General features: G+C 39.6%; 1 protein-coding gene across 2 annotated transcripts in view; it reads right to left on the reverse strand.

Moving 5' to 3' along the window:
- The window catches only part of PAK2 (p21 (RAC1) activated kinase 2), a 96,577-nt gene that overhangs the window by 42,401 nt on the left and 42,066 nt on the right, over positions 1-12,110 (reverse strand). For both annotated transcript variants that reach the window (XM_036743471.1, XM_036743472.1), the window contains exon 2: positions 6,058-6,268. In XM_036743471.1, coding sequence (XP_036599366.1) covers positions 6,058-6,244 — 187 coding nt within the window. In that variant the 5' untranslated portion in view covers positions 6,245-6,268. The remainder of the gene's footprint in view (positions 1-6,057; positions 6,269-12,110) is intronic.

Here is a 12,110-nt window from a genome sequence, read left to right on the forward strand (position 1 = left end):
GCATTCAAAACCTCTTCTTCAGTTGGAAATTTGTCTAGAGAGGGACTGACTTCAACCTGAGGTAAATGGTCAATGGCTTCAGCCATTCACTTCACTGGAAGTGTACAGCCCATCTCTCCAGGATCATGCCTTTATCACTAATCAATTTGGTTCCACTAGCAGTGAGTAGTTGAGATGTGCCACATGTCTTTGGCCTATAAACAGCCCTCAGGGCATCATAGAAGTTCTTTGGATTGTTACTGTCAGTGTAAAACTGAATTTCATCTGCTTTTTACTGAGCCAAGAATCCTGCATTTCTCTAATTTCACTTGTACTTTACTTTTGATGGAGTTAAATGCTTTCTTCTTGGAGATGGATGAACTATCCTGCCAGTAAATCCTGTTGAGTTCTCACTTTTCATTTAGCAGCTTCTAAATTTCCCCATCATTTTCATCAAACCAGTCTTGTTATTTATAAGTGTTCTGTCCCAGATGAGCAAATGCAGTGCTGTACACCAAATCTCTGAAAACTGTCCACTCCTTTTCTGTTCCACTGTTAGTTGACAACCATGTGTTGGCTCAGCAGCACACTAATCTGAGGACATTAAGTCTTCTGGCAGTCATTTTGCCTTGGGGCCACTGCTTTCATTGAATGCAAATATTTAGCTTGGAGAAGATAAGTCTATGATCAGCCCAGCACTCAGCACTACACAACGCGTTCATCACTCTCACATCCTGTCTCTTCTCCTTACAATGACAGAGTCTATTTAACGCCACAAAGTTTTATTCTGTTTCGTCAAACAGAAGACAGTGTCGGTGATGAGGTCATGAGATGCACAAGTCTTCAGTAGTAACCACTGCTGTTGCTATAGGGATGAGATCTCATGATCCCCTCTAAGTGAAGGGGCTGTACTGAGTGCACGATATTCTTGTGGAAGGGATAGTGGGAAAATAAGTAAACAGAGAGAAAGGAACAGGAAATTCGAGGCTAGCAATTTCCCTAGTCTCTCAACAAGACTGAATACTGTGTGAGAATGGGATAAAACTGATAGAAAGGAGAACATCAGATGAGGTTGGTGGTAAGGGAAAAGAAAAGGGTGCCATTAGAGAACATTCGCACTAGTGTATCTGTGGTGAAAAAAAAATGGGCTTTATGATGGGTTATGTCTGTGAGAAATTAAATATGAGGAGGCTACCTTCTCCAAGAAAGTGGGTTTTGCCCCACAAAGTTACAAATCTATAACCTCAGAAACTGTACCTTAAAGAGCAGAGAAAGAATAAAGAGGAAACAATAAAGTATAGAGCCCAGGACAGACAGAAATGAGGAAGAAGGTTTAAAATAAAGTAAAACATAGAATCATACATTTATACATTTAGAGCTACAATGAATTTCAGAAGTTTAATAATCCACAATGGAAAAACCTCATGGATTAAAAATCTCTACTCCATGATGAACAAACAGAACAGAGAGCTGGTCCAGAAGCAGAGACCTCTTACAGCAGCCCTGTAGATGGGGACCCAGAGCTGAATAGAAAGAAAAGAGTTTGAACAAAATTTGATAATCTGTAGAGTGCTTTCAATAATCCCAAAGATTCTCCTTGAAACAAAAATCTATCTTTTTAATACTACACTGTTCTAACAGTGAGGTTGTACAGCCATAAATCACAGAATGCTATAATCTACAAAGAATCAAAATTGCCCTAAAGACAATGGAGAGGTAGGGTGAGAATCATAAATAGGCTACAACAAATAATTAGTGATGATATTCACACAAACACTGTGTGACTGATTGGTTGTTGTCTTCCATTCTCCAAGAGGACCAAAATGACATCCGTATGTTGGAGTTGAGGTATAGTGTGTCTGATCAGACCAATACAAGCTTGGAAGGCTCTACCACAGGTCGGGCATAAATAGTCCACATGAACATATGGAGTGGAAATGTCTCTAAATTTGCGAATCTCACATTTCTTTTGAGCGACTGCAATTCTGCTTTGCTCATGAAACACAGCACCTTCTTTAATTCGGGCACACCATGTTGGGCAGTCCTTAGTCAGTGTCTCCCATGTCATGAAATCAATTTCAAAGTCCTTCCTCTCACCCTTTTTCCATCTTCTTGTAACTCATGGAGACTTGGCTCCCTGTAGAAGACCTTGCCTTACTGCCCCCGCCCCCAACAATGTATAATTTCTCTCATGCCTCCCAACACAGAGTGAGGAAAATATGGAATAGGCACACTCTCTCTTGCTACTCGCTGCTACTTCCAAACAGTCCTACCTTCTGTTGCTATTACTTAGCAATCTATCCGTCTGTATCACCTTATCTAGGTCCTGGCTGCTGTTTCCTACATTACCAGACCAGATCTCGGGTCATTCTCCTCCTTTTTCAAGCAGTTCAGTGCCCTAATTCATAGTCTTCTTCTTTATCCCAATCCTTGCCCTCATATATCTCCTCAAACATCCTCCCCTCCCAGAATGTCATTCTACCTCAAACACCTACTGGTTAAGTGACTCTGCCTTAGTTTCCTCATCTGTACGACAGTCATATTAGTCTTTACCTCACCAATCACCCATAATTGTTTCGCCTCTGTGGTGCAAAACTCTGATATTCTTTTCTTAGACCATAACATATCCTTCATCTTTTCCTCTGCTTCACCCATCTTACACACACTCTTCCTCAGTATCACCTAGAGTCCCTCCAACACTCTACCTTCCTAGTCCATCACTCCCTGCTCTGGTCTCCTTCGGCCATCTTGACCCTACAGTTAACCAGTCCAGTTCTATTGCTCTCCCTTGGAATCTCTTATTCCATCACCTTGCCAATCCCTACCCTAGGTTATCACCTGTAACCACCTTCTCCCACTTACTTTTATGCTGAACCCAGAAAGATACAACAGTTATGATGTACAATTTCAAATAGGCCCTCACTGCTATACATCAATTCTTTTTATCTTACCTCAAGGCATCTGTTCCAAAACTTCTCTACTCTCCTCAAGATACCTTCTCTACTCTACTCTCTTATCTCCCTCCCTCTCAGTAGAGGAAAACTTCCTTCAAAGTTTACTGACAAAACCAAGTCCATTTGTTATGAGCTCCTTATTCCAACTCTCTACCTTCTATTGGCACCATTAATCCTTATTCTCTTTTATCTGCTTTGGGAGCTTTCCTCTTAATGTGATCCATCTCCTCTCTATAATTTTCACTCTCTTACTTCCCAGAAGCTCCTTCCTTGCTGTATACAAACATGTTCATATCCCTCTCATTATCTTTTTTCCAGGTTACAAGTATTTTTTATTAATGTTTCTCCCACTAACCTCCATTCCCCCATTAAGCAAATTAAAAAGGAAAACAAACCCAAAAAACAAATCTTTTAACATGTATCTACATAGAGTGGCAAAATAAATTCCCACATTAACCATTTATGACATTATGTCTCCTTCTGCATTTTAAGTTCATCATCTCTCTGTCAACAGTAAGTGGTATGTTTCATCTTCATGTTTTTTGGATTTATGGTTTAGCATTTTGTTAATCAGTCTTCCAAAGTTGTTTTTCTCTATAATGTTATCATTATTCCAACTTATCTCTCCAGACTGGGATCCTATTATTCTCCCCTACCATACTGTGCATTGTTCTCTCTTATCACACTGTATGTTCCAGTCAAACTGGCCTACTTATCATTTACAACATTTGATCTTCCATTTCTATTCTTTTGTAAAAGCTGTTAACCATGTCTGGAATGCGCTCCCTTTTCACCTCTACCTCTTTTTATGTCTAGCCACTTTCCAGGGTTAGCTCAGGAAGCACCTACTATGCCAGTAGGTCTTTCCTGAGCACTCACTCCCTCTCCTTCTCCCTTTCCCCTCCACGTTTCCCTTTAGGTCTTAATGCTCTCCCCACCACCTCATCCATATTATTTTGTATTTTCTGATCTAAATATCTATTATATCCTCCGATAGTACAGAATCACCTTGAGGGCAGGAACTCTTTTACTTTTCTCTGTCTCCAAAATGACTAGCATGATGTTTCCCAAACATTACTAATGACTAATACTTGTTGAATTGAAGGGAATATAAAGGACATATAATTCCTCCTTTCTTTTATCTGCCAAGCCCGGTTTGGTCGGTCCTCTCCTATGTATGAGATATATTTTAAACTGTACTACAGCTACATGTATGTAGCTTCCCCCCTGCCCCCGGCCCCCACCAGATGACAAGTCTCTTGAGGTTTAGATTCCACATCTTGCTTCATTTTTGTATTTCCAACTTCTAACAGAATTCACTATACATGGTCAGGGAATTAAAATAGGGAAGTTAACTGTAAAGTTGAATCAGGTGGGTCATCAACTATATGCCAAAATCACCACAGACAAGAGATTAAAATGAAATATGCCAGGCAAGTGTAACCTCAGAAGGTAAAAGGGAAGCCAATAAAATATAGCAGCAATGATTTAGAGAATAACATAGTTGGATGTCAAATACTTTAAGTGATGAGAAGACCACAGGAATTGAGAGACTAGCAGCTGGAAAAGGCACTGCAGAACACTGGATCCAATCCCTTCTTGTGTCCTACTAATTGAGGGTGTCAAAGAAGATGACATTACTGTGAGATATGCTAAGCTGGCATGTGTTTATTTCAGTTAAGACAAAAAAGTGAAAGAAAGAATTCATAAATAAAGAGTAGTTTACCCAAAAGGTCTGATCCAAAAACTAGTCAACCCAGTGAGCTCCTTTAGCTCTTAATGTTTTTATCGTTAAATTTAATCCACACATGGTCTTATATTGGTAATCAAATATCTCATTAAGTATATCAGGCCGTAAAGAAACGATAAAGTGAAGGACATTTTATATTTAACAGTGGTCTGCAAGCAGTAGGCATGCAATACATATTTATTGATTATTATTCTTTACATGTTTTATCTTTCTTTCATATACCTAACTATGCCAAGGAAAATAAGGCCCTCATAAATATTTGTAAAAGTTCCATTCTTTTTTGCATCCTCCCCATTCAAGACCAAATGGGTCAGAGGAAGAGAAGTGGAAAGAAAGTATCCAATGTCAGTCACAATGAGCAAATACATGACTTCTAGTTGACTTCTAGGAATACACATCTCTAAACCATGCAGTTATGTTTCACTGAATGGCTAAGTGCACCAGCTTAGAACCATTGTCAAAGACAATATCCCTGAAAGCAGACTTGGATCTATCTCCTCATGTCTTGAAGCGCACAGAGTAGGAACTTACTAAATGAATACTAATTCAGGATAGTGAATAACTTAAATAAAAGAGACATATAACTCTAGTAAGGCCTTCTAGAAACCTAAACCTATGTGTCCCTCTCATTTCCTACTCTTTTTCCTCACACTTCATCCCTTTACGCCTGCCCAGATCTATAGTCTGGCTTCTTCCTGTGTTCTTGTCCTAATCTGGTGTAAATTCAATTTTGTACACTGATACTGATGCCAAACTCATACCCTTCCTTCTTTTCAATACACTTCAAAAATATATTTCTTCCATGATGACCCAAAATGAGAAATGTTTATACTAAGTGAGAAAGAGTGAAAAGGAAAGAGCCCTGTATATGCTCCAGTTTGTTCTATGCTTCTGCTTGGTCTGCAATCCTCTCTCTATTCTATAGCTTCTAACTTTTCAAGTGAAATTAACAAATACTTGACCACCTAACATGCTTTACGGCTCAGACTAACCGTTATAATATGAATTTTCAAGAGGATCCCTAGCAGTCGAGTTTTAACAGTTCTCATCAACTTGTCACGTGGCATGCCTATCAATTATTGCCCCAGTTCCAAGTACTGGAAGGAGACCAACCCAAAGATATACTATCATATACCACACGATATTATTAAGTAGAATAACAGGAACCACTTAAGCTTGAGGTTGTGTTTCTATTCTTGTACAGGAAAAACAGTTGGAAATAAACTCATACAGCAGAGCCTTGTGTACAATTACGACTTACCTGTAGCTTTCCAATTACCATAGAACAGAGCAAAATGAATGTTGATGTGACTCATAAATGCTACATAATAAGCCACTAATGCTTATACTCACCCCTTTACCACAGAACCTTACCTTTCTCAGTGCTTGAAAATATGGAGATGATTTTATTCCTAGGCTTTCTTTCCTCTGGAACAGATGGTAAAGGTTTTAAACTATGGTTAGCTGACAAAGGGTCTTTGCCTCCAGTGCTAAAAATGGTACTGCTCATACGGACAGGAGGCGCTGGTGGCTTGTCTTCCAGTTCTCCGTTATCAGACATGTTTCAGAAAGAAGGTACAAAAACCTAAAATATAACAAAAATATACAAATACTGTCAGGAAGAAAAACCTTTGAAAAACAAGATTTCTTTCTAGTAAGGAATATAATTTTTATTTAAAAATTAATATGCTTCTCTTAAGGAAAGGCCACCAATTTGTTAGAAATATACTTTCCACAGAGAATCTCAGAGTTAGAAAGAGCTTTGGAAATCATCCAGTCCAACCCATGTCTTAAAAAAAAAATTTCCTTTTTCAAATGACCTGACACATGACCAATCTATGTTTAAAAATTTCTACTGAGGAGGAACCCAAGGCATTATGCTTCTGAATAGCTCAAACCAGGAGTTTTTTTTTACTAGGCATAAATATGTAATCCTCACCTGTTGCTCCTAGTTGTTCCCTCTAGGGCGCCAAGCAGGACAACTTAATCCTTCTTTTGGTGATACCCCTTTAAATGTCTGAAAACTACTTTGTCCCTCATGCCCCTTCCCCTAAGCCCCACTCCCCAAATAGTTTTTTCTTTTCCAGGGTGAACATCCCCAGCTGCTTTAATGAGGTAGCTGGATGGCATAGTAGAGTACTGAACTTTAAGTCAGGAAACCTGGGTTGAAATCCTACCTCAGACACTTATTAGCTGTGTGTCCCTGGACAAGTCACTCACCTCTCAGCCTCAGTTCCTTAACTGTAAAATGGGGACAATTAATAGCACCTTTCTTATAAGCTTATTGTGAAGATTAGACAGGGTAATATCTGTAAAGCACTTTGCAAAACTTAAAGCGCAATATAAATGTTAGTTATTATTAATAATAATCAAATAATCCTCGTACAGCACAAGCTCAAGAACCTTCAGCATCCTAATCGCCCATTTCTGTAAATATTTTTCTTAAAATAGCATCAGGATCAAAAAAAGTCTAAAAAGCTTCCAAGGCCTCAGGAGACTAATGTTCTGTGACGTCCCTTTTCTCTGATGCATCAGCACATCAAACATCAGCTATAAAGGAAGCCCCACACGCACAAATGAACTGTTCTCAAAGGTCACTCACAAATCAGCTATTTGGAACTCTTCCGGCATGTTCCCAAACATGCAGACAACCAACCAATAAGCATTTAGGTGCCAACTATGCGCTAGGCACTGTGCTCAGGCTAAAAGGTAAAAATGGAACAGTGCCTGACCTCCAGAAGCTTGTTTTCTATCCAGTAAGATGTGCACACACCTAGGTGTGTGCGGGAAATTGAGAAAGAGCTCACGAAGACTGAAATGAGCTCTGAAGGAGGAGGTACAGAGAATTCATTTCCAATGTGGCAGCAAACTGTGCAGGACAAATGATGATTAGTATCCCAGGAGAGCTTAGAAGGGTCTATTTAATCCTCACTGTGCATTAAATGCCATGGGAGTGGATGTGCAGGGGGAGGGGGGAGGCGGAAAGCACCAAGACTAGAAAAAAATAACACAATTAAAAGAGTAAGGAAGTATTTTTCATTTAGACTGGTATTTGAGGAAATCTAAGCTTAAAAGGAGAAGAAAGTAGACAGCTAGGTAGCGCCGTGAGTGGAACAACAGCCCTGGAGTCAGGAGGACCCGAGTTCAAATCCACCCTCAGACACTAGACACACTTACTAGCTATGTGACCTTGGGTTAGTTACTTAACCCCAATTGCCCTGCCTTCCCCCTTCAAAAAAAATTTTAAAAAAAAGAGAAGAAAAACTGAATGGAAACTTCTGCACAAATTCCTAAAAGAAGTTCTGAGAACATTTAGGGGCTTTAGAGGCAGTTAGGTGATATATATGTAAATATTTTTCTTTTACTTGTGAGTAGAATGCTGAAATAGTGTAGCCCCCTCAGTATGGTATTGAATAGAATACTGAAATAGTGAAGCCCCCCTCAGCATGAGAAAAGATCTTACCTCTCCTACCATCCACCCCCCACACCCTGCACCCCTCCTATATTTTTAGAAACTGCTTTGCTGAGAAAGTAGAGATAAGAAATGACATCAGTAGACAAGACACCTGCAAGGTCCTGTTTATCTAGCTTTTACTCCCTTTTCCCTGGTCTCACACCTGTCTTTTTGTTCCTTGTTCTCTGCTGCTGGGAAAAGATTCTGCATTTAGAGTGTGAGCTCCAAATCCAGGCAATGGGAAGAAGAGCCAGTAGGGGGTGAGGGAACTCTGCATTGGGGTCTATATAACTTGCCTTGTGGAGTACACAACACGCGCACGCGCACACACACACGCTGGCACCATCTTGGGCCACACTGGGGTGTGTCCTTTCTTATAAGAAAGTAATAAACTCCTTTTTGCCTTTTCTCAGGAACAGTCTCTATTTTTAATGTGAGTAGTGGTCTCTGACCCACACACCTGATACTGTAGTTCACCAATCAATTAAAAACAAAATATAAAACACCTACTAGGCATGTCCAAGGCTAATACAGAGATCAAAATGTACACATTCCTCGTCCACTGGAGTTTAAATTCTACCAGGCAAATAACATGTACATTGATATATAATACAAAATAAATACAAATTAATTTGGGGTGGGAGAACAGTAGGAGATGGAGGAGAGGACCAAAGGAGATAGGGAGAACCACAAATAAATCAATAAACATTTATTAAGCACCTCTGTGCCAGACACCACGCTAGGTGCTGGGCATACAAATACAAAAAATTGGAGTCATCCAAGAAGCTTACATTCTAACATGAGAGACAAGCACATTTATAAGTATATACAAAATATATGGCAGTTAGGTGGTATAGTAGATAGAATGGCAGGCATGGGGTCAGGAAGACCCAAGTTCAAATGCAGCCTCAGATTTGTACTAGCTGTATGACCTAGGGAAAGTCACTTAACCCTGTTTGTCTCAGTTTCCTCTTTTGTAAAATGAGCTAGAGAAGGAAATGGCAAATCAGTACAGTATCTTTGTCAAGAAAACCCCATATGTGGTCACAAAGAGTCGGACACGATTGAAATAACTGTACAGGGGGTGATAGGGGTGGGGAGGGAGAACTCAAAGTCATTAAGTACAAGATAGGGAGGTCCCCTAGTAGTTGAGGAGATCAGGAAATGCTTCATGGAGAAGGTGATACATGGAAGTGCAAGAAAGGGAGGAATTCTATAAGGTGCAGGTGAGGAGGAAGTGAACTCCAGGCATGAGGGGCAGCCAGGGTAAAGGCATGAAGATGGAGTGTCTAGTTTGAGGAAAAGAAAGCAAGCCAGTTTGAGCGAGTCATAGAGTGCACAAGAGGGAGTAATGTGAAATGAAGGTGGATGTTCTTTAAAAGTTAAACAGAGGACTTTATATTTAACTCTAGAGGGATTAAGAGGCCACTAGGGAGTGACATGGTTAGATCTGCACTTAGGGAAAATTCCTTTGGCAGCAGTTGTCAGATGAACTGAATGGGGAGAAACTTGAAGCAGGGAGACCAAATGGGAGGTTCTTGAAAAAATTCAGGCAAGGGTAAGACAGTGGGTCAAATAAGTTAACCTAGGTAAAGGGCTTTGCAAATTTAAAGCCCTATCATTATCATCATCATCATCATCATCATTATTATCATTAGATGTTAAAGAAGAAATGGCAAGATTGACTTGGCATTTGATTGGATAAGGATAACAGCAAGGCTACAAACCTGCAACACCGGAACAACAGTGGTGCTGACAGAAATAGGGAAGCCTGGAAGGGAGAGGAGTTGGAGAAGAAATATGAGTTCTAGTTCTATTTGAGGGAACACTGAGTTTGAGACGTCTCCAAGAAATCTGGTGTAAAATGTCCACAAGGGTAACTGTTATGCAGAACTGCAGCTCAGTAGGGCTGGGTACAGAGATCTGGAAGTTATATGCTTAAAAACAGTAAGCACATAGGAGAATTAGGAGCCCTAGGACAGGGCCTTGATCCGGATGATAAATTAGCAAGGGTGACTGAGAAAAAGCAGTTAGGTTGGAGACCCAGAAGAGAGTAGTGTTTAAAAAAAAAAAGCCCAGTGAGAAGAGTATCCAGAAGAGGACAGTCAATGGTATCAGTGCAGCAGACAGTTCAGGAAGGGTAACAACTGAGAAAAACTACCAAGAGAAGTGACATTTAAGAGAAAGGAAGGTCTCATGTAGAAAGTTGGTGCCTGAACCGAGTCTTGAGTTAAACAAGGATTCTTCCAAATGGTGGCTGAGGAAGGAATATATTTCATAAGAGATAGCCAGGGCAAAACCACGGAGACTAGAGATGGGATGCCATGTATGAGGAACAAAAAGGCCTTCTGGGCTGAACTGTAGCAAGTGGGAATGGGAACAATATAGAATAATAAGGCTAGAAAAAAATAGGTTGGAGTCGGATTGTAAACGCTACATAGAAGCGTTCATGTTTGGAGACTGCAGCTTATGCCCCTTCTCTTCAGATCTCCACACAAGCATCTGGACTTATCCCAGCGATCTCCAACTATACTAGCCCCAGTCTCCTAAATTCTGAGAGACCATGTGCATACCTACTGTTTTTCCTACTGTTTCCTACTGTCCTCTTAGCAACTGCCCTATTATCAGCTGTTTGAAAATCTCATTGCTACCTTCTATTCCTCACACATGCCAAAGCCTAGCAGGGTTGTACAGAAGCTAATATACAGACAGAAGAGACTGATTTTCAAGCCCTCCTTCCTATTGATTATAATGCATTTTTTTATTACTTAAATGGCTTCTCAATGTGGTTAAATCTTATAAAAACCACCATGTCATCATCCCACAAATTTAAGTCAGAGATAATACCAACTAAGTACCCAATAAATAAAATGTATGGACATAAGTCTGTATGTATATGTGTCTCTTTAGGCCCTGAAGCCATTTAAGTGATTAAACACTGGTAGACATTTGCTTTAACACAAATCTTTTTTACCATTTTTTTCTTTTTGTGTAGATTTACTTTTTATTTAAGGATAAAATTGTATTTTTTCGATTAACAAGCATTTTTCCCTGTTCTATGTCCTCCCTACCACAAAAGAAAAAAAAAGTAAAACCCTTGAAATAATAAGTACAATCAGACAAAACAAATTTTTCTATCACTCTACATTAGACGTCACCTTTTCTGTTAGGAAATGAGTAGTGTGCTTCATCAAAGGTCCTCTGGAATGAATCATGGATAGCCACACTGATCAGGGTTCTTAAGACTTTCAGAAGTGCTCATTTTTACAGTGTTGATGTTATAGCATAAACTGTTCTCCTGATTTTACTCATTTTGTATCAAGAAACTCAATGCCATATTGATACCACTGTCATTAAGCCCAGTACAGACTCTTATTCCTTACATTTATATTGCTAGTCATCCCTACGTACATGTTCCTTCCTCCAATCCATTCTATGCACCGCCATCAGATAAGTAATACTAAATTCATTAAATAACTAAATAAAATGACATTCCTGGTTCCCTATTGCCTACAAATATAAAAACCCAAGCTCTTTGTACCTTTGCATTTGAGATCCTTTATATTCTGGTTCAAAATTGTCTCTACAATCTAATCTCACACTTCCATACTACACAAACTTATTGTTCCAACCAAAATGACATATTTATCGTTGTTTATAACCGGTGTGGTAACTTTAGACAAGTCATCACACCTCTATGGACTTCAGTTTCCTTAGTTGCAAAATACATGTTGCAGTGGATAATCTTTAAGGTCTCCTTCAGGTCTAAATCTATGATCTGACGGTCTTTGAAACATAACAAATGGTTTCCTATTTCCATATTTGTTTTCATCTCATTTTACTGACAAGTATGCCCTGCCTTCTCCTTCCCATTGATCCAAAGTCTATCAATCCATCAAGGTCCGGTTCAATTCCCACCCCATTTGTCTACTTTGAAGACCAAAGTGATCTCTTCTGTCTCTCAACTTCGCAC

Source organism: Trichosurus vulpecula, chromosome 2 (assembly GCF_011100635.1).
Source record: "Trichosurus vulpecula isolate mTriVul1 chromosome 2, mTriVul1.pri, whole genome shotgun sequence".
Taxonomy (NCBI): Eukaryota; Metazoa; Chordata; class Mammalia; order Diprotodontia; family Phalangeridae; genus Trichosurus; species Trichosurus vulpecula.